Source organism: Centropristis striata, chromosome 3 (genome assembly GCF_030273125.1).
Source record: "Centropristis striata isolate RG_2023a ecotype Rhode Island chromosome 3, C.striata_1.0, whole genome shotgun sequence".
NCBI classification, from domain to species: domain Eukaryota; kingdom Metazoa; phylum Chordata; class Actinopteri; order Perciformes; family Serranidae; genus Centropristis; species Centropristis striata.
Genome location: NC_081519.1, coordinates 7,182,369 through 7,206,033, shown reverse-complemented (window position 1 = coordinate 7,206,033; position 23,665 = coordinate 7,182,369). Strand labels below are relative to the sequence as shown.

Sequence of the window (23,665 nt, the reverse complement as noted above, 5' to 3'; positions counted from 1 at the left end):
TCTTCACCTCTTTCTACTAGCAATGCTTTCACAATTATATGAAATAATGTACTATAAAAATACTGCATCCTGTTGAAGTGAAATGGTTATACTAATGTCTGCAGCCAGTGTTAGTCTGTTTTGACTGACTGTTCCTCTCCTTCTCCTCTGTTCTACAGGTTTTTGGATTTGGAGTGTCATTTTGCAGTGTCAAAATGGGCCGTTCATCTTTGCTTTTCATTACACTAACTCTGTCTCTGGCCTCACTTGGAAGCCTTATTCAAACTTCACATTCACTGCACGACTCTGATTCAGTCCGAATAACTCGAAGCACAGAACTCATCTTCTTTTCGGGGAGCAGCAGTGACTCTGAGGAGGGCAGTGGGCATACTGTTGACAGTTCAGCCGCACAGACACTCATCATTCCAGAGGAGTCTGCACGAGCCGGCAATGAAAACCGTTCCGGGTCTGGAATCACATTAACTACAACACCAACACTTACTCTACATCACTCAGGGGCTCATGGCCAGGGAGCTGACAAAGCTAATACTTCAATTACAGGATACACTCACTCCAGTGAACACGCAACCTCAGAGGACGCTCTCTTGGAAGGCAGCCACATAACGACGAAGAAACAGTCAAAAGAGAGTCATGCGTCCATCATAAATGAGGATTTTCTGGATGGTAGGTTTGCATATATAAATGAAGTCAATATATGTCATAGATTCCTAATTATTCCTAATTATTTTCCTTGAACTTTAATGTAATAGTAGTAAAATTCACAATCCAATCAACATGCATGTTTACAAAATCACTATAAAATTCACCTGTTTTGAAAATAAGTATTTTTCCTTCCTTTCTCCTTCTCTCTGTCTCTCATTTTCAGGTTCGGACAGGCCTAAACTCTCTGTCCAAAACGATGCGTTAACTCCCGCATTGAACCAGAACCTGTCGCGACCTGGAGGTCCCTGTGTGCTCGCTCTGGGTCGTTGTGTTGTACTCACAGCTTCTAATGGCACCAGTCTGCTCTGGGATGACATGAGACGCACACTGGCATTTGCCTGGGAACTGCATGTCTTTGGATCTGCCATCCTTTTCATATTGATGGCAGTCCTGGCAGTTATGGGAATGGGCTGTGCATGTACTCTTCCTCATCCCCTTGGTGACGCCTTGGCTTTGAAAAATACCCTCCTGATGATAAGTGGTAGTCTGCGTGGTACGCTCCTTCTACTTGATCCTTACGGCACCCGTCAGGTCCTGTCTCGTTCGACTCTGGCAGCTCTTCACAATGTTCCTCTGCTGCTCCTTCTGTGGGCACAGGTTGCCCTTGCTCTCGTCACACTTAAAGGGTTAAAATTATCACTTTTACCGCTACAGCTGCAGCAGCCGAAGGTAGTTGGAGGGCTGGCTATATTACATTGCACTCCATTACTCCTAGCAGACCTTTTCTCTCCAACTCTCTCCCCCGCTCTCCCTCTGTTGCTGCAGACCCTCTCCCTCTGTTGGGGCGTCCCATTCTGTGTGGGAATCCTCATCAAGTCTTTCTCTGATCTGCAGCCCCATTTCAGGTCTTCCGTACCTCAGTGGGTTCCTTCCCAGAGGACTAAGAAATGTGCACAGCGTGTAACAGCCGTGTGCGCCTTCCTTGGGGTTCTCTGCTGCAGCCTGCAGATGTACAGTCTCCTCTGGCTTTATGGGCTTTTGGGGAACTGGAGACGCTTCGGCTGGGGCTGGTGGCTCAGTCAGTTTTGGGCCAGAGTTCTTGAGTTAGCTTGGGGATTCTCATTGTTTGTGCTGGGATCCTGGATCTCCTGGACACAATCTAGGGGTCGTTCAAGGGGCGATTATGGTGAGGTGGATGAGACCAGCTTGTGGGGTAGGGTCTTGGCCAGCATACGCAAAGGGCCACTAAGAAAATCAGAGCATACCTTGGAAGAGTTGATGCCAAGTAACTGGGCAAAGTATAACCTGTCCAAAGCAGGTTACAACAACAACTTAATGTCTCCTTATGATGATCAACCGTCTACGAAAACACCAGAACACAAGCCTGAGCCTATTAGCACCGGCAGCTCTGACTCTCAGGCTGCACTACTTTGGCAAAAAGTTGGTGAACGCGAATGCATTCTTTCACTTATAGAGTTTGACATAGGGCCTCCGTCTCCTATCAACCTCAGGCGCAGCATTGACAACGCTCTTCACCATGGACCGCTGGCAGCAGGAGGTCTGTTCACTACTCCACCTCCCTCTTGGACTCAAAGTATGGCTGCAGACAACAGTCATGGATATGGTGGTACAATAGCATTCCCTCCAGCTTACGTTGGCTTCGGGTGGACGGTGGATTCGGAGTCTATTGCCCCATCACTTGACAAGTTCCAACCTAAAGATCCCGTACAGTCACCCAGTGTTACCTCTGAGTATAACGGTAGTGTTGGGTCTTCAGCTGACGCACATCAGGGAGAAGAATTGAACTCTGCGCTTTCAGCAGTGATGCATCAGTACGAGTGGTCCGCAGACGATGTCACAGACCTCTAAGCTGTCTCTTATGCCTGAAGTTCCACTTCAAGCTACAGACTCTCCATCATAGTCTTCATGACATGACTTCTTCATGACATGACTTCTTCATGACGTCAAAATGTAAAACGAAGCTACATCGAGCTTCTGTCAACTTATCTCTAAAATACTGGCTTGAAAATCCATGCCAGTTTTTGTTTGATGATGATAAGGTAAAATATATTTAGTTTAAAAATATATAACTAAATATAGCTATATAACTATATAACTAAATATTATTCTCATTTTACCTCATGTTATATTTTTAACCTGTGTTCACATTTGCAACATTTAAAATTCTTCATTGAGTATGAAAGTAAAAAACACTACTACACACTTTTCAAAATCTGATTGTTTCTGATTGTAAAATGTTGATCCATTACGATACCAACATGGCATGGTAAACATTGGTATATACAGGCAGAATGAAAAGTCAGAAACAGCCAAAATGCTTTCACAAAGCATGGTCTCTTTTAAGCAAAAACTGCTTTACTTGTGTTGGTATTATATTGACTTTAATGTTTCAAATTAATCAAGATGTGTATGTTTTGGACATATAAGGGTGTTATTTGTCTCCAGAAATAAATGTTTGTGTTCTAGCACTTAACTTAATCCACAAGTACAGAGCACGGACAGTTTTGCCAGTGGATATAATTTCACCTTGCATAGAATTTTATTATGTTTGTTTTTATATGCCAGTTATTTGTGCATGCAGGGTAGACCAGATTTCAGTAAGTGTAAAATTATCTTTATTATCATTATCTTAGTTCACACCTCTCTTGCATCAGATTGGTGTAGTAACTTCAATGGTTAAAAGTCGTGTGAGTATTTGCTTGGATATGAGCTGTACTATTTACCTCTGCAGAAATGTATATCATTGAATTTTTTCATTGTGTGTAAAATAAAGTGACTTTTTTATGAATCATCCTAATGAATGCCATATGCAGAAAATATTAAATAGTTTTTATCAAATAAAAAAATGTTGAATCTTGAAGCAGTTTACTTATTTGGTGAATTCTATTTACTTGCATGATTCTTGCACTTTTTGGGTTGTATCTTTATGGTTGAAATGCACTTCTCAAGTTATTAAGTTAAGGGTAGGGGACATAAATTTTTTTGCATTTTACCGACAATTAGAAAAATGCCTCCGAGCATTTTCTCTTCTGACATTAACACTTCAGTGTCTGGCATGTGGGCTTACCTTTTATCGGTTTGCAGCGGTTGTGAATTTGCTATTTAAGTGTTCTGTTCTGGATGACTGACTCTCTCTGCACCCTACAACAGATCATGGAGATCAAGGTATGGTGGGCCATCTTGTGGTTAAAGATGGAAGGCTAAAGTGTGTGCATGCTTTTTATTTACTCAGTTTAAGTATTTACTCTCTGTTCTGTTGCCGGACGCTGAGCTCTCAGTCAAATGACACAAGCATCAACAACAACGCCTCCTCGTGATAAGAGCCCCCCCCCCCCCCCATTCCAAATGTTTTTTCAGTACCTAGTGTTTCCTGGGCCCACTCCCTCGCCACACACTCCTGCTACAAACTCTGAAGCACCATTCATACCACAGTATTCACATTTCTCAGTACCCCATGTATTCCCCAAGGTCCCTGGAATTTTCCATCTAACTTCCCCTCCTCCTCCCACTACCACAGAGGCTTTGGTAACCATACCTGCCCCCACCTCAAAGCATAATGGGAAGCCTCACTTTTCAATACCGCCTTGATATACTTTCCTGCCATTCCCAAACTCCTGCGGCCGCTACAAGGTCGAACTCAAGCTCTACACGATCCAAACCTGAAATCCAGCTGTCTAAACCATTTTATCAGTCTCCTCATACCTACGAGATCCCTGTGCAGTATTCTCTCATAAGTATTCCACTCAAAGATCTATCCAAAGCCTGCAGCTCAAAAGCAGTTTTATTACCCACACCCTAATATGCTGGCATATTATGTTCCTCAGCTCGCTCCCAATCCAGTATTTCCTGATCCTCCAACTACACCTCCTGCAAACCCAGCTCCATCTGATTGGCCTGTGTACCGTGCCATGCTGCTATTTCTTTAAAATGTGTACTGGATTAAATATCCATTTACTCATCAGATTTATTATTGAAAAAAGGTACATTCAAAAAAGGTACATAAAAAAAGTCTTCATCCTTCAGGAAAACAACAAAATACATTTTTTATGACTAAATTTACATTTATGAATGAAGAATTTTGCCAAAATCATCAAGTTTATTATACATACTAAAAAACATTTGTCTTTATCCTTCAGGAAAACAACATTTTATTTTTATGGATGAAGAATTTTGCCCAAATTATCTTCAAGGTTGTTACATTTTAAAATAAACAAAATTTGTCTTCTTTTCTAGGTTTTTTTAAATTTAATTTATTTTTATTTTTTGGTGTGAAAATGCCAATGGCAAAATAAAACAGTTTCTGAATATTCATCACAGAAAAATCTGATTGGTAGGATAACATTTGTGAATAATTTAACGCATACCTCCTCAACTCTACGAACAACTATGTATTTATGAGGAATCATCCAAACCTTTTTTTTATATTTCATGTGGGCTGTTTATTTCTTTATTTCTTTATTTATTTCAAACAACAATACAATGTACAGTTACAAAGAAGAAGAAACGAGTTACAGAAATATAAACAATGCAAAAAATAAAATAGAAGTGAAGAATATATTAAAAAAATAAAATAGAAGAGTAATTAAAAAGAAAAGAATGAAACAAAAACAAATAAATAATAAAATAAACAGACGCAAGATTACATGTTAAAGACATTAAACGCAGTGCATATGTTGGCAGTCTTCACAGCTTTTTTGTTTTGTAGACAGGAGAGAGTTGAGCTATACTGTTCAAACTCTGACTTCAACAAAAACAAATTTGTTTTTTCTTTCTTGTGGGCTGGTTATCTGTCCGGTACGGCGCTCAGCTGTTCTGACGTCGAGCACGCTATCTGACGTCACCGTGGGAGTGTTCCACCATCGGGAGAGATGAACGGTCATCAACACAATCCTCTCAGCGCCCATGTAAGTTCAACCCGGCAAAACACTCATTTTGCGAAGCGGTCTGTGAATGAAATGTGTCTCCATATGCTGTTATCCGGTCTGCACGGGGGGAACGGTTGAATAACGTTGTTTATCCAATTGTCGCTGGCCGCCTGGCGAGGTGCCCTGTCCGCCTGTAGCTAACCATGGCTGAAGCTCAGGCGGTGTTTTTTAGCCTGACAGGCGGAGTGGCCAGGCGGCCAGTAAGCGCCTGTTTTGTCACACGGGGTAGTCTGGACGGGCGATGTTGAAAGTTTAGTTACATGTGAGCGATTACGAAAAGCGAATTAATGCTACGTAGAGGTTTAACTTTGGAGGCAACACCCAGGCCGGTGTTACATCCTTACTGGTTTCCACACTAACTGGTTGCCGTGTTCGTGTGTGCAGCTGTGTTTTGCCTCAGTTAGCAGATTCGTCACATATTTATGAAACATATAACTGGCGATTTCCAGGTCGCATCTCTTATTTACTGTGGATATTATTGTTGTTGTACATCACTGCCACCTATACATAAAAAGAAAGCGTGAAAATATAATGTTTGCAAGTTCGGTGAGAGTTGGATTCCAATTCTCTACGACACAATTTAATTGTTCATGAACCATCACCTCTACAGTCATGGAAATAATTATTAGACCACCCTTGTTTTCTTCCATTTCTTGTTCAGTTAATTTGTTTGGACAAATATAACGATAACAACAAAAATAGCTCATAAAAGTAAAATTGAAGAACTGATATCTAGACATTTTCCATGTTTTTATTGATTATAACCAAAATCATTATCAAGAAAACCATGTTAAAAGTCTAAATATCAGCTCTTAAATTGAACTCTTATGAGCTATTTTTGTTGTTATCGTTATATTTGTCCAAACAAATGTACCTTTAGTTGTACCAGCCATTAAGATGAACAAGAAAGCAAGGAGAAAGCAAGGGTGGTCTAATAATTATTTCCATGACTGTAGAGGTGATGGTTCATGAACAATTAAATTGTGTCGTAGTGAATTGGAATCCAACTCTAACCGAACTTGCAAACATTATATTTTCATGCTTTCTTTTTATGTATGGGTGGCAGTGATGTACAACAACAATAATATCCACAGTAAATAAGAGATGCAACCTGGAAATTGCCAGTTATATGTTTTATATATAAAGAGATTTGAAGCTAATGCAAACCTACACTGTGAGCACTGTTGGACTAAAATACGCCACCGTGAAATACAAGACTCCAAGGTGTGATTAAGAAACCCTGGTGGGAGTATGTGACAGATGGCAATGCCTCCAATCTAAATTCACCCGGTGTGTGTTTGAGCTTTTCACACCTGTGAGGGCCGTTTCATGGTGTTTGTCAGTCTGACAGAATTCTTGTGCATTTGAGATGGGTGGAGAATAACACACACAGTATTTATGAATCTTAATAATGTGACATTTGAGAGGACAGTTCAATTTAAGATACATGAGTGTAGGTAAAGGGATTATTATTTAATTGTATCACTAAAGGGCAGTGGAATGTACAGCTATGTGATGTTTGTACAACAACCAAATCATGTTTTTGTACAACAACAAAAAAACATGAGCAAAGTGTGTTTATTAGCAGCAGTACTGAGAGGTAATTTCTTCAGATAATCACAAATCTAACCTTTGTTCCCCAGCTTATCGAAACGTAATACATCTAGAAAACAGTAATAAAATAAAACCCCTCTGAACCCCCTTAGCTTAAAATTGTGATATTTTTTGTCAACATCACTTTATTCTACATGTCTCATTTAAAATATAGCCAAAAAAACAAGCCGTTTGGAATAACTAGACCCTGTTAAAAACATTATTCTGCACTCCTCAGTTCAACTGGGAAGCCAAGATTGATTATGCTGTGACGAATCAATCTAATTTTTATTTATATAGCACCTTTCAAATAAATTCCAGTGTAATGGAATTCAAGTGCTTAATTCAAAGTGCTGTACAGATTGAAAACAATCAGACAGAACTGCAGGCTGTTAACACGGACCGGAGAGGGGAAGAGAGGAGCCCCGATTATTTTTTTTCGGCACTTGGAAAAGTATTGTGTATATAAATTCCATTTTATTCCAATTTGAAAAATATATTTTTGAGAGAAATTAACTTTGCGTTTTCTTTTATTATTATTTTTTATGGTGTATGGCGTTAATACTGCAGTAAAATACAAGACCACAGTGAGTAAAATGTAGAAAAGCAAAAAAAAAAAACCAAAGCCCTAAAAGGACTTGGGGTTTAGATAGGTAAATGATTTAAATGTTAAATGCTGTGGTTTTGATAAAAGCAGCTGTTGGACGGGTTAACCTCTGACAGCTGTACATCCTGCTGTACATCCTAAATATTCATTATACATACTATTTTTTATATCGTCACACATCATAATCGCCTAAGTCATTTTTTGTCAAAATTGTTTGTTTTTTTGCCTAAATCATCTCCTCGTGACGCCGGCCACCTATGGTAAAATCGCCTACATCCTCAGTGGATCAGATCATGTGATTTTACCCCTTTAAGATAATGGCCTATGTCAAGTGTGTGACTTAAGCAGATTTATTATCAAAATAAAATGTGACTTAGGCAATTTTTCGAACCTGCCTTTATGACTTAAGCAAGATATGGTAACACTTTATTTTGAAGGTGTCTACATAAGAGTGACATGAGCGTGTCATAAACATGACATGGGATGTGTCATGAACATTAATGACACTTTGAAGTAACATTAATGCTCATGACACTTGTCATGTCATGTTTCTGACAGGCTTGTGTGACTCTTATGTAGACTCCTATGTCTATTACTATGCCAATAGCCATCCTTTGTTACATCCTTTTTGAGTGAAATGATCAATAAATGTCATATGTTACACTTCTGGTGAAGTTTTTTGTGTTTCCTGCAAAACTTGAAAAAAATAGGCGATTATTTTAACAGGGTGACGCTATTCTGCATATCATAATGTATCTACACATAAAGTAACATAACACTCACCCCCGCACAGCAGTTCCGGTGTGCACTGTGAGGTAAAACGAACACCCCCCGGTGCACCACGTTAGCTTGTACTGCTAGTAGCAAGAGCAGCAGACAAGCCACCAAAACGGGGTCAACGATGTGTCCCGACTGCCTCTACCACAACGGTCAGCACGACTCGACAATAATACGAAAAAATACATTGATGTTTTCAGTAAATATATGCTACAAGTTGAGCGTTTTAACGGCCAGGCCTACGGTCGTTAGCTAGCGAGCTGCTAATTCCATCCTCTTCTTATCTCGAGCTAACGTTAAACCGTTGGGCTCAGACTATTTGCTGTAACTTATTTAGCATAAATACGGCGCGGTGTGTGTATGGACAGGATTTATTTTATCACTTTAACATTATCTGGTTTTTAATTTTTTAAACATATGTGTGTACTACTGTTATCCTACATGTAATGCCATCGAATGCACCTGTAACCTATTGAGTAATTAATCTAACTATGGTATATGGTGATGGTAAACTCTCTAAGGTTAGTGTGATTTAATGAAAGTTTGTTATTAGTGAAACAGTCCAAAGAAAGATAAACTTTATTGTTTCGCGAGTGGATGATACTATGAAGGGGTGGTGATGATCTCATCGGAATGCACGTATGACTGTATCCGCCCAGAGAGCGCTGTTTGTCTGAGCACATCGTCACCCTGTGAAAATCAGCCTAACTCATTTGAGATTAGTTGATCATTTCACTCAAGAAGGATGTAACAAAGGATGGCTATTGGCATAGTAATAACACTGTGTGTAAATTATGTAACTTAAGAGAAATAAATGACTTAGGCAATTTGAACATGCCTTTGTGATTTAAGCAAGATATGCTAACACTTTATTTTGAAGGTGTCTACATAAGAGTCACACAAGCCAGTCAGAAACATGACATGACAAGTATCATGAGCAAGTTACTTCAGAGTGTCATTAATGTTCATGACACATCCCATGTCATGTTTATGACACGCTCATGTCACTCTTATGTAGACACCTTCAAAATAAAGTGTTACCACATCTTGCTTAAGTCACAAAGGCAGGTTGAAAAATTGCCTATGTCACATTTTATTTAGACTTTTATTTAGAATTTTATTTAGGCATAATAAATCTGCTTAAATCACACACTTGACATAGGTCATTATCTTAAAAGGGTAAAATCACATGATCTGATCAACTGAGGATGTAGGCGATTTTACCATAGGTGGCCGGTGTCATGAGCAGATGATTTAGGCAAAAAAACAAAAACAATTTTGACAAAAAAACAGCATTGTACGTCGTTGCGTTTAGCATTTGTTGATGTCTAGCATTTGTTGATGTTTACTCGTCCAGTTAAATTATTTCATCTCAGTTGTGGTTCTATGAGACAGGCAAATGTTTCATGCCCTGCAGATATTCTCAAGGGGCAATTTAGCACGATTAATTAACATTACACAATTAATTAAACTGAAGAGCCTTCGAGGCCTGTGCTGTACAAAATTAAAACACAGGCTTTTTTTATTGCTATTTTTAGCCATTGAAGTTATGAACACCGCATATTGTAAGAATGGTTGTACCTGTTTGTTTGGGTGGAGTAGTCACTTTAACTGCCATTACCTTCAAATATCACCACCATGCAATGGGCTGCTATACAGATGTTATCTGTTTCATTTAATTAGTTTAATGACATTAAACATTAAACCCCATGTTACATAGACATGCTCAATCTGAAGCAGTGTTCACAGCCAAGCTCAGATTGGGGGAAATTATAATTATTGATTTTCTGACTCTGGTGTTTTCACTGTAAACCTACATTCACAGTTTGTTTTTGCAGCTTATATGCAGAATAACTACCTGAATAACACATACTAAAATAATACAAAGCTTTATAAAGATGTTATGCTTAATATGTTAGTGATTAGCTGACTATTATTTAACATCCAGCATTGCTCTCCTATTAGCTCTGTTTTATTTCCTGCGCCAACAACAAATAATAACAATAATGTTAATTATAATAAGAATTATAAGAATAATAAGAATAATGTTGATAATAATATCTAAAATATATTATTAGGTTTCTGACAGTGCATGCTGATAGACTTCATCTTAACTTACACCATGCAAATAGAGCCAATGATAAACTAATGAGCTGCAGGTTTTGGTCTCCACAAGCTGCAAAACTTCTCTGATCACGGAGCTGCTTGGTTTAGATTTTGCATCAACAACATGATATTTTATAGAGATTTATCATTTTTTGCTTATTTGTAGAGATTTTGTTTTTATTCAGCTTATATTACAGTTTTCATAGAATACATAGAAATGTTTGTTAGTTCCAGTCTACAATATAAATATTATTTACTTTCTTAAGTAACATGAAGAGATACTAAACCATTGTTAACAAGTAAGATGTGTGGATTCTTAAAATAACATTGGATGTGAAGCCCTAACAGTGTAAATATCTGACAGATCAAAAAACTCTATTGTCCTGTTTTTCTGCTTGCCTTACATGAGAAATCTAGCCAAACTAATTTTTCATGTAAAATAATTGAGTCATACTGAGGTAAAACCATTGTCATTATCACAGATAGCCTTAAAGGCGTTTCAATAGATTGTATAGATGCACATCATTTAAACAACAATTATTGGAGACTTGAGTACAAGATGAATAGGTCGCTCTAATAACATTTTATTAACTCAGGACGTTACTTGTGTATCTGAAGTTTTTAGTTTAAAAATGTCAGAAATGTCTTCATTACAAGTGTTTCTCACACTGGTCTTGCCTCTGTTTTCTGTTATTCTTTGCAGCACGTGATCTTTCTAAATGTCCATGGAAACAGCTGACTAAAGTTTGACAGCTATCCCACCAGTTTTCCATTTGTAAGAATTGTCCAGAGGGAACAGTGCGGGAAATTCCCTCGGATTAAGCATTTTCCTATGTTAATAGATCCACAAATCATCAGCTGATGATCACATTTGAAGGTATGTTTATCTTGCTGAGTTGTGTATATCTCATATCTTTTTTTAATACACACAATTGTTGGACAATGATATTATTGCTATTACTATATTCATATAATTTAATAGGAATATTAATAACAAAAATAAACAAGTGTCCCAAATGTTACCAGTTCAAAGTGAAAGAAACGCAAAAACAAAGGAGCTTCTGAATGTATATGATTTTTATCACATTTTCAATGTTCATTCTAAATGTGGATAAATTACATTTTTTGTAAACAATATCTGAAACTAATCAGCGCCGATATGTGCAGATGTAAATATTGTAACAAAGCATCCAGGTCAATGATGTAGCACTGGCCCCAAGAAAACACACTGATTCCAGATCAATATCGGCCCTGCTGTCATTTTGTAGATTTGCTCCTTTAACACAAGTAAAGTCATAAATGCTGCTAGACATGCACAACACTCTGGATGGTGTGACCTTGGAGCTGCATGTGCAGAGAGTGATAGGCGAATGTTAGCTGACCCACTTTGAATAGAACACTTTGCCCTTAGCCTAGAGGAAGCGGACGTCATTGTAATTTCATTGTAGTTGAGGGATATAGTTCCATGTCTATGTGTGAGTCTGTGCCCATATCTTGTCTTGAGTTTCTACTGCAATACGTCGCACTGAGTCACTGAATGGCTGTGTCTGTTTCAGGACCAGGAAATGTGGTTGAAGAGATGTTTTTACATTTACATTTAGTCATTTAGTAGACGCTTTTATCCAAAGCGACTTACAGGAAGAGTAAAAACAAACAATCAAGGTATACTGCAATAAGAGCTATTTGTGCATCAATAAGTGCTGGTGACAATTCTTTGAGGAGTAGAATTATCATATGGTGCTAGGAGAGAAGATGCTCTCTGAAGAGCTGGGTCTTCAGTAGTTTTTTAAAGGTAGTTTTTGCATCCACAGATGGATCTTGGTGTTAAATCAGTTGGCTACATAGTTATATTAGGCTACATATGGTAATTGATATCCTTAATTTTATGATGTTTTGCAGTTAGATGTGCACCCCTGACATCCCAGCCGGGAAACCTACATATCCAAACCTGCTCTCAGGAATGTAGAAAAGTCACCCATCATGTGTGTAATAATGTAACCATTATGGTTCGCTTGCATTGGCCAATTTAATTTTGAGTGAATGTAGTTTAAAGTTACCAGAAGGCTTTCTCATTTGTTTTAAATAATGAGTAAAATGAGTGATGGAAGTGAGTGAAAAGTAATACAATTTAAAAATGAAACCATTTGTTAAATCATGTTGAGGGAAGAAGAATGGTCAGGGTTGTCTTTTATTTTTATTTTTTTCATTACTGTACTATTCACTACCACCTACCCTCTAACAGAGTGCTTTCTTATCCAACACTGCAGATCTAACAGCAGGACCAGCAGCAATGAGTCACTGTGTATCAGTAATAGAGCATTTCATAGGGTTTTTAGTGCTAGATTGTGCTGCTGGCTTGTTAAGTGATACTTTGTAGCTCTGCTGACTCCTGGAATCATTTTTCCATTTCTCTGCAAAATATTCCATGTGCTTCATAGTCAGACCCATCACTCTAGGCTCTGGATATTTCCTTTAAACATTTTCCTCACTTTGCTTTATAAAACAGTCAGTGTAGCATAGTAGCGATGGGCGATATGTTCATTAGGTCATTTAATATCCCGATAACGACATGTATCAAAAATAAACCTGGTCAAATTCATCAACAGGCAACAAGCAAGACACAGGAACTTAGCATACACTACGGGTCAAAAGTTTTAGAACACCCCAATTTTTCCAGTTTTTTATTGAAATTCAAGCAGTTCAAGTCAAATGAACAGCTAGGGAGGGTACAAAGGTAAGTGGTGAACTGCCAGAGGTAAACAAAAAAAGGTAAAATATAACATACATTTCAGAATTATACAAGTAGGCCTTTTTCAGGGGACAAGAAATGGGTTAACGACTTAACTCTATGGAGTCTTGGGCTATTTTGTCCATTTTTGAATTCTTTTCATGTCTTTGTAAGTCATTTTGTGTCTTTTTGGTCATTTTGTGTCTTTTTTTTAGTCATTTTGTGTCTTTTGGTGTCTTTTTTTTGTCATTTTGTGTGTTTTTTTAGTCCTTTAGTCCAACATAAAATGTGATTTTGAATCTTTTTTTACTTTCAAAACACTATCATGCTCAATAAAGAATTTTAAATGTTGCAAATGTGCATTAATAAGTACACTGAGACATTAAACTGCATAATTTTCAATTAAATTCTGGAAAAGTTGGTGTGTTCTAAAACTTTTGACCAGTAGTGTAGGTCTTGAGGAGTTGTAGCATTTATTCGGCAACAAAAAACCTTTGCACACACTGCACTGCTACGTTCCCAGCTATAACAATACTACTACCTCCATACTTATACCCTCTCTCTTGATTTAGATTGTAAACTCGCTAATGGGCCTTTCAGACACAATGTGGTTTGAGGTTTGCTGGTTGGTTCAGCAGACATCTACAGCACCCTGTGCCCTGAGTTCATCACGGTTAAACTCAGAGACCACGATTTCCTTACGAAAACCAAAAAACGTCATGGCCTGGCACAAGGCAATGGAAATAATGTATTCCAGAGGGGTGGTGAATGTGCTGGAATTCCCTGAACATGCGACCTATGCACGCAACCTATGCATGACCTATGGGTTAATCTTTAAAGGAGATTGCTACTTTTAAAACAAATTTTGTCTGAAAAAACATCTTAAAAAAAGCCTGATGTTTAGACTTGGCTGGGTGTCAACTCAAGGGAACAACCTTGCTAGCAATACACTGGTGGAAACCCTGATCATTCAAATGACGTAAATATTGCCCCAACACAGTTCAACTTTTAGACATCACAACATAAACAATATGGAAAAGTTCTACATTAGACATTATTATATCGTTTTGACTATATATTTATATGTCATGATATTGCCCAACCGTAGGTGCTGGAATACTAAAGGACAAAATTACAGTTGGTTTGAATTGTATTCTGGTCTTCATGAAAAGGGTGAGTTGCATTGTTAGTAACAGGTTTAACTCCGGTTTTCTCTGGTTTTCTCCGGTTAGAAATGGGTATGCTGGAACACTGAAGTATAACATGCACATTTGTTGACTCGTTGGGGGGGGGGAAGGAGGTCTCTCTGTCTCTCTCTCTCTCTCTCTCTCTCTCTTTCTCTCTCTCTCAGGCTAACGACCCCCCCCCCCCCCCGGGTACAGATGAGTTGTGCAGTGACAGCTCCTTTGAGCCGTGTTTATGCCATGTTTTGATGTTTGTTTCTGTGTAGAACTAGTATTTATATGAACAGTGTCTAAAGCTGCTATCATGTTAATGATGTCATGTCATGTATGCTGCAATGTACAATAATGGCCAACAAGGCTCACCATGCATCAACTTCCTGCTGGCTGTTAAGATTTAAACAAAGTGCATTAGGTCATAAGGTTGACAGTTTCACATGGTCAGCATGTTAGAAGCTTTTAAGTGTCTCATCTGGTGTATTCTCCCTTCACATGTCCATTATTACCAGTCACTAAGTTGAATGTTTATTTCTGTGTAATGCTACAGTATGTGTATTTTTGTTTCTTTACCTGTTCTGTTGTATGGAGCATATTATTTAGGGTTTTTTGTTTCTATTTCTGTTCATTTAGCCAATCGTGAGTTGTGAGTCAGTAGAGGAGAAGCTGGGCTGATGGTAAGCTTTCTGTCACACTCTATCTCACTTCCTCTTTTGCTTTCTTTCTCACTGTCTCGTAACATGTCGGTAAACCAAAAGGCATTTATATAATCTGTCATCTGAGGGCCAGAGTCTTGGAATGGTCTTTTATATTACAGGATTTAGCCTTGTTATAAAACAAGATGGAAAAAAGGAGACCTCCGTGGATCGTTGAACACCTTAATCAGTTGAGATTTGGATAATCACTGCCTGCTTAGAATTTCATTTTTTTTTTACACTCTGTAGTCTCTTTGTTAGTAACATCAAAGCATTTTAATTATGGTGATTATTAGTTTTCCATAATGAATACTTTCTGAAATGTAATTATTCAACTATCATGTGGCGTTTTATACAGTCAGGCTTGAATGCTTATAAATAAACAATGGAAAGAGATTTCTCAACCAGCCTGAGGCATTGACCTTCAGCATGTTCAATCTAACAAACTTCGACATTTCAGAAACTGTTCTCAAAGCTTGTTTATTTTGGAGACTTTGTGTTTTTGCATTATTACCGGGTTGGCACTGTCAGACACACCACATGCTGTTAAGCTAAAATGAATACTTGCAGTTTTCATTCTACAAACTGAATATACATACAGCTTTGTAAAAACTTAAATTGGTTGATTTTGGACAAAATGAAGAAACTTTCTTATGCTGATGTGCAAAAAAGTGGTCATGTCTGTGTCAACCCAGTTTATGTTGCTCTATATTGTTTTATATTCTGCTGCTTGTTATGTTCATCATTCACTACTGCATGTCATAATTTCTTTTATTTTCCTTTTGTGGTAGACAAGCATGACATTGCGCCAAGCCACAGATGCATGTCCACTCAAAAGGCCCAACTGAGCGCCATCCCCTCTGCTTCCCGGCTTTCAACCAGTCGCTCAGAGGGGGGGTGTCGACGGGGCATAGCTAGTCCCCTGCACCCCCGAGTAGAACCTCACTGTGAAACTGGAGGTCTCTGATGGATCAGGGTAGTACTGAGCAGAGTCCAGAGGAGCCGGACACTGGAGGCCGAGCGGAGCCGGAGGTTGGCAGGAGGGCGTCGGAGTCAGAGCATGGCTTGTCCAAAATCACCCATAATGCCCTGGAGAACATGGGAGCGTTGGGCCATGGCCTGAAGCAGTTCTTCCAGCCACAGCGCCGACGCTCCTCCGTTTCCCCACATGATTCCGTCTCCTGCACAAGCGCCCCTCCCTCCGAACCCACTGATGTAGGGTCAGAAGTAGGGGACCCTCCTGCCTCCTCGGCGCTCCCTTTGGATTCTGACAACCCTGCCGCTTCCGCCCCTCCCGCAGCTCTGAGCCGTGTTCTGCAGCAGATCCGAGGTGCTCCACCAATGATGAAGCGAGGCACCAGCCTGCAGAGTCGCCGCAGCAAGGTGGGGGGCCCTGGGGACCCTCCCCAGAAAGGTAGCCCTCAGATCCACCGGCGCAGCACCCATGAAGCCCTGCTGCAGGCTGGACGCCCACGCTCCTCCTCGACCACAGATACACCTAGCAGCCCAGCTTTAGCTGACATGCTGCTAACTTCTGGTTATCATTCAACCGAGGAGCCGGACAAGGTGAGTGTCTCAGTCCCATGAAGTAGTTCAGGTGAGCGTAGGAAGAAATTCCAGGCTTGATATCATGATGCAGCAAGGTGGGTCCTGATATAGGTTACAAAAAATCTCTTGGCTCTCTTTTTTACTCCTTCTGCGAGTCATTACTCAGAAAAAAAAATATTCATCATGTTATCATGATCATAGAGGTTTTTTTCAGTATCAAAAGTAATCCAGTAATTGATGTCTGAGCACCGATGACTCCGGAACTGCTAATAACATAGCTAATGCAGTAATCTTTCCAAGATACTAATTTACCAAATTTACCAAAGAAAGGCCAAAAAATAGGCTTAAGGTGTTGCCAACAGTTAACTCACTGACTCCATAGCAGCACATTTCCTGCATGCATGCCCAAACCAGAATCGATTTGTCCCAAACAAAATAATTAAAATAATAGCAGTGAAAAAAACAATGAATATTAACTTTTATTCAGCACTTAATACATTGTATGCAGTAGTCTCCCACCAACATTATTATTATTATATCCCATGAAACACTAACAATCTCCTCTCTTCACACACAAATATGTTTATATTCATTTAAAAAAAAATCTCCAGAAATCTGTCTTAGAACATGCAAAGTACCACAAAAAACAACAGCATTATTTTTCTGGATCAACTCCTCAAATGTTCATGGAAAAGTGGTCTTCAGGACATTCAGATGCAAGTCGCAATACATAGAGACACCGTGTACTCATGTGGAAACAAATGCGCTGTATTTGATTGCAACCCATCTGTAAAAATGAAAGGTAAATCTGAGTCATGGCCTAATATCTCTGTGAGAATCTCAAAACTAAGTGAATTGTGCAAAAGCGTTAAAAGGCTGTTAATGGCTTTGATGTGCCTGGATGAACTGGTGAATGGGGAGATGAGCTGTCAGCGGTGGAAGGTCAGAGATTGCCTTTGAGTGGTTGGTCACTATGTGCTTTAAGCCTTTCTAAATTTAGCCTTTTGCTGTCTCTGAGTGTACTTCAGGTCAGAGAAGGCTTGTGGGGAGAAACAGATTTAAACTTGTGCGATTTGTTTTGTTTTACATCGAAAGGTTATAGAAATCTGGGAACAGTGTCGTCAGTGTGATTACCTGGGACACTGTAAAAGGACGGAGGTCTTTAAATGCCTATTACATAGCAGATTAAAAGAAAAACAACATACTTGAAACAGGGCTTTATTCTAAAGTAGCTTCCAGTGTTTTCACTAAATTTGCGGAAGAGTTAAGCACACCTATTTGGTGAAAGGGTTTGATATTCCTCCCCAGAAGGAAATGTTGCCGATTTTTAGTTAAAATATATATTAAACATAATTTGTTACAATAACTGTACAAAAATGTACACCCAAAAATCTTAAAGACAAAACTTGATACTGAAATCCACTGGGGACCAACTTCAGTTAGTTTGGATTCATTCCACATTGATTTTTTTTTAACATTCATCAGCTTAGGTGGTAACCCAAAAATCTTTGGATGCTGCGCTTAAGCCAGTGAAAGAAATCATAAAACCTGACGCGGTTATTATAGCAGACATTAAAAAGTTTTTACACACTAGAGGGCCATTGAAGTTGGAAGCTTGATGCCAGCAGTATGACAGGAGAATCTTTGGAATGACAAATTAGGAGAACGTAGACATCGTAAAACCAAGGGGTCGTGCCACAGTGTTTTGCAGCTCTGGCAACTCGGTGAAAGCTGGAGTTAAGTTTATCAACAGATGTCAAAAGAGAGATAGAAACATTTCACCCTGTGTTTCTGTTCTTCTTAAACAACATATCACCTTTTATTTTTCAATTTGTCCTCCACTGAAGACAAGTTGTCTCTTTGTTGCTTTGCCCCCCCTGCTTTTTAGCCCTTTCAACAAATACAGATTTAAAGATTAATTACTCAAGCACCTGTTTGCACTGCAGAACAGTTTGTATTAGAGCTAGAACCCTGCAGTTTAAATAAATATTCACAGAATTGCTAGCATGTAACTAAACATCTCTGGAAAGGCACTTAAACTTATTGATTAGCAGCTCTTTCTAATCCTCTCTGCCAGTGTAAAATGTAACTACATCTTCCTGTACTGTATGTTCTAGCACTCTGTAGAATGCACTTTGTTCTGGCTTTATGGTTACACTTAAACTGCTTCAGACTACTTTACATTCAGTTCTTCAGTGTACAAAGAGCCCAACAGCTGGCATGTTTCCAGAACATGATGGTAGCTCCCATGATGGAAATTTTTTTTTGTTTGTGTTAATTACCAAGATTTATGTTTACCCCTCTTCATGTTGCCCCAGTTTGAGTCTCAAGTCTCTGATTACTGTTTATGGCTCCATGTAATTTGCACGGGGCTTTTTAACTAAACTACCTCCTGTGGGGTAAAATTAAAATTAATGTCATCCCTTCTCCTTAATACTCATTTAACTTGGCCTATTTTCTGAGCTTTTGTTCCCCACAACAGTCACTGAATCGCTCCACCTGCTGTGAAGTGACGAAGGGAACTTTTGTTTTACTGGCGCCATCTGCTGTTGTTAACGCAAAGTGACAGATATATCCTAAGTATAAGGTGACTGGAGGTTTTCAAATATGACTTTCCAGAAAAAAACTGTTTTATTTAAAGCCAATACAGTACTGTGTTTCAAACTGATTTTAAAGTATTGTCAGCATCACATCACCCAGTGATTACATAATAATGCATGATTAATTAAGAATGTGACAAACGGTGATTTTTAAGTCTTGACAACCTTCAAATGATCAAAAGGATTTCTTCATGTTTGTACGTTTTTGTTCTGTTCATTTTTTTATGGAACAGCTGGATCGCTATGATGGATCAGGCCCTGCTGTGTCACCCAATGCCCTCCCCTACGGTGCAGATGGGTATGATGTAGTTGACAGTACCCCAGACCCGCAGCGAACTAAGCAGGCCATAGCCCAACTCCAACAGAAGATCCTCAAACTCACAGAACAAATCAAAATTGAACAAACTGCACGTGATGACAACGTGGCCGAATACCTGAAACTAGCCAACAATGCAGACAAACAGCAGAGTGCACGCATCAAACAGGTGTTTGAGAAGAAGAACCAAAAGTCAGCTCAAACTATCCAGCAACTGCAGAGGAAGCTGGAGCATTATCACCGGAAGCTTCGAGAGGTGGAGCACAATGGCATCCCACGGCAGCCCAAAGATGTTTTCCGAGACATGCACCAGGGGCTGAAAGATGTAGGAGCTAAGGTTTGTACTTTGCTGGAATATTTAAAAGACAACACATTACATGTGAAAAAAAAAGAATTTAATGCTTTAAATAGTAAATACTTTACACATTTGTAGATTAAGTAACTGTAAAGGAGCCAGAAGAACAGACAACTTCATAGTGTTTTGACTATTCTTAGACAGACACTTGACAAACACAGGTAACACATAAAATGAATAAAGGTTTAGGTATGCCGGTATTGTGCATGTTTTACTGGCACATGTAAGTGGAACAAAATTGAAATACCTGCTGTGAGAAAGATCTTTAATTACTGACTAGTAAACTGAATCCTAGTTTATGGTCTTAAACCAGGTGGATGTTTCCCTTAAAAGCAGAAATTCTCATTGGTTCCTTAGTTATCCAGTTAGAGGGGTCACTTCACCAACTAAATTCCCACTTTTGGTGGTCAAGACATAAGTGTGGTCTTATTGTGATATCAACACTACAGTGGAGCTGACAGGAGCCACATATGGCCATGTAGATGGGTTTCCAAATGATGTCAGTGAGAGGTGTGTGCATGCAGAGAGTAGAAAAACAGGAATGGCTGTGAGCCTACAACAAAAGCTATAACAAGATTAACATGTGGAGTTAGTTTGTGCCTTAAACTACATGAACACAAGTGATGGGTGGAAAATATTAACTATGTCAAGAAGGAAACCTCCTGCCTCGCTTTCGGTCCAGATTTAGTCTGTATTTTATTAAGGCTGTTGATGGTTTTGCATTTAAACTGCAGGATTATATGTTGTTCTAAGGTAAGCAGCTCACAGTTTATGTGTGTTTAAGACTGTTTAATGATGAGTGCTAATATTTGTCTGCCTCTGTAATAAATGCTTTAGTCATCAGTTCGATTGAGGTTAAACTAGTGTCCATATTGCATTAGCAACTTGACACAGCCTGATTACTGACTTGAACTTGTTCGTACAGGTGACTGGGGGCCTCTCCAGTTTCTCTCAAGCCACTCATTCTGCAGCTGGAGCTGTTGTGTCTAAGCCAAGAGAAATTGCCTCCCTCATCCGCAACAAGTTTGGCAGCGCTGATAACATTGCATCCCTGAAAGACTCCTTGGATGAAACCCAGGGAGATGAAGGTGTTGGCCCAGGGGGAACAAGGAGCCTCGCGACAGGACAGTTGCAGTCCAGCCCAAAGTACGGCAGTGATGATGACTGTTCGAGTGCTACTTCTGGCTCTGCAGGAGCCAACAGCACGACCGGAGCCCCTGGAGGCCCCCCTAGTTCTAAGGGCAATACCCTTGACCATGCCCAGGCCTCAGGCTTTGATGCTATACTCCATGAGATCCAAGAGCTGCGGGAAAACCAAGGTCGACTGGAGGAGTCCTTTGAAAACTTGAAAGCCCACTATCAGCGGGACTACACAATGATCATGGAGGCCCTGCAAGAGGAACGATTCAGGTATCATATCAGATGCTATGCACTGTATTATAATGCAGTGTTATTGACTTTGAAGCTTACCAGCAAAACACTAAACACACAAAGGTTGGCTGTAGGTATTAACTGCAGTTACTCGTCAAAGGTTACACTATTCCTGACTTTTAGTATGGCTGTATTTTGACAATGTGGCCACAGCTCTGTGGCTTTACATACATCACAAGGCAGTCTGACGCAGGCCGCATTTGGCTGCTGCTTGGTGTGTTTTTGGTGTAATCTTAGCTTTCGTGTTTATAACTAAGTCAAAGAAATATCTTCTGTTAAGTTATATCTAAGTTGGTCCTATTTACTGGAGTAGTGAACAATGTTTCCATTGCATACAAATCTAATTGGGAGGGGGTTGGTGACAGTTGTTCCAGGTATTAGTGAACCCCTCAGTTGTTACCAGGTAAACAAAGTTGTGGATTGTGAAAATGTTTTGATTTTGATTGCAAAATTCATGAAAATGTAAATTACGATTTTTGTTTCTTCTTTGGCAAGTGACCATATTCTATGCCGAATAATGCCCATTGAGGTGCAGTATTTGCATTGATTCCTGATAAGGAATACCTTTTGGGTATTGTCTCTTATGTTTAGTAGATCTGTATGAGTAGAGAGTGAATGCCTTGTTTGTGATGTAAGGTTTCTTGTCACTGTTTTGCAGGTGTGAACGTTTAGAAGAACAGCTCAATGACTTGACAGAACTGCACCAGAATGAAATCCTCAACTTGAAACAGGAACTAGCCAGCATGGAGGAGAAGATTGCTTACCAGTCTTACGAAAGAGCGAGAGACATTCAGGTAAGCTTCTCCAATTGTACCACAATGTTTCTGCTTTGTCATGAGAGCTTTTTAACTGACCGTTTTGTCTCTGACCTGTAGGAGGCGCTTGAGGCATGTCAGACACGTATATCCAAGATGGAGCTGCAGCAGCAACAACAGCAGGTGGTCCAGCTCGAGGGTTTGGAGAACGCCACAGCACGGACTCTACTTGGAAAACTAATCAATGTGCTGCTAGCTGTTATGGCAGTCCTTTTGGTGTTTGTGTCCACGGTGGCTAACTGTGTCGTCCCGCTAATGAAAACACGCAGCCGCACGCTTTCTACAGTGCTCCTTGTTATCCTCCTTGCCTTTCTCTGGAGGCACTGGGAGGCCTTTTCAGAGTATTTGCATCGCTTTCTCCTGCACCCAAGATGACCGACTTGGAGAGGCTCATTTGAATCATGAAGGAACAGAGGGTTTTGGGCTGATGTGTAAAGGGAGGACACTGACCCATACAGGGAGGTGAATCTCAACAGTCCTTCCTTTTTTTCCTCTAGCAGCTTCTCAAAACACTCAGGAGGCTTGCATCAGAGGTTTGTCACTTTATCACTTTCTGAAATGTGTTTTAAGAGTAAAACAGAGAATAGGGGCAGGAAAGGCTGGATGTATGGTATTGACTTTCTATCTGTGATGCAATTGTGGCACAAGCACAGGGTGAATGGGGTTGAAGGAGGGGCTGAGAGAACTGCACACTTGATTTTCTCTCTTCTGAGTGAATTTGTTTACATGTGGAAAACTTTTGTTTCCCCACAGAAGAAATTGTAATTCAGAGTTTTATTACTTTTGAGCTGATTCAAGTGGTATTGTTTTGAAGTCACTGCTATTTTTAATACAGCTGATTGATGGCTTTTTATGTTCTTTTAACTGTAATGAGCTGACAGTGTTCTGCTGATTTAGTTGTCCATATTCTCTTTTTGTAAGTTCTCTCTCTTCTGGTCTTGCCCCTGGTTTTTCAGTCTGCTCTTTCTTTCCCTTTTACTCGAACGTTTCAAATTTCAGCTTGTGTGACCAGCTACTCCTCTTCCTGCTCACTACACTCTGAAGAATGGGCTGCTTGCACATCAGCTATTGCTCTGGAATCAGACTTGTCACTGGGTCAAATAGTAGTGGGGTCTTAACATGTTTCTTATGGATGTTTGAAGTCAATAACACTGGTTCTGCCTCAACCAGGATAATGCTATCAAGAACTTAAGTTTGGAGTTGCGACCCTGCCCTCTGGGCCAACTGGATCCTACTATCCTGGTGGCTTTTCCACTGCAGAAGAATAATATATGAACTGAATTAACATACTTGAAGAGCGGAGTGCTCAAAGACTCAGTGCTTCCGTA

At 39.6% G+C, this 23,665-nt stretch overlaps 1 protein-coding gene across 3 annotated transcripts; it reads left to right on the top strand.

Annotated features, from left to right (window-relative positions):
- The first annotated feature begins 5,253 nt into the window (after positions 1-5,253).
- tmcc1b (transmembrane and coiled-coil domain family 1b) lies at positions 5,254-23,495 on the top strand. 3 transcript variants are annotated; one of them, XM_059328368.1, is made up of 8 exons: positions 5,254-5,567; positions 11,375-11,548; positions 15,211-15,254; positions 16,573-16,838; positions 19,654-20,073; positions 21,017-21,501; positions 22,181-22,316; positions 22,398-23,495. In XM_059328368.1, exons 4-8 carry the CDS (start codon positions 16,614-16,616, stop codon positions 22,710-22,712), a joined length of 1,581 nt encoding a protein of 526 aa, XP_059184351.1. In that variant the 5' UTR covers positions 5,254-5,567; positions 11,375-11,548; positions 15,211-15,254; positions 16,573-16,613; the 3' UTR covers positions 22,713-23,495. The 3 variants fall into 3 exon arrangements, with proteins under 3 accessions (XP_059184351.1, XP_059184349.1, XP_059184350.1); XM_059328366.1 differs by having other exon boundaries at positions 5,255-5,567; positions 16,064-16,838; XM_059328367.1 differs by lacking the exon at positions 5,254-5,567 and adding an exon at positions 8,602-8,717 and having other exon boundaries at positions 16,064-16,838.
- The last annotated feature ends 170 nt before the right edge of the window (positions 23,496-23,665 follow it).

Bases quoted from the DNA above. Each gene is read 5' to 3' on its own strand.
- tmcc1b (XM_059328366.1), top strand. From the start codon at position 16,239: ATGGATCAGGGTAGTACTGAGCAGAGTCCAGAGGAGCCGGACACTGGA. The intron at 20,074-21,016 runs GTTTGTACTTTG...TTGTTCGTACAG, and splicing joins TGAAAGATGTAGGAGCTAAG to GTGACTGGGGGCCTCTCCAG. The intron at 21,502-22,180 runs GTATCATATCAG...ACTGTTTTGCAG, and splicing joins CTGCAAGAGGAACGATTCAG to GTGTGAACGTTTAGAAGAAC.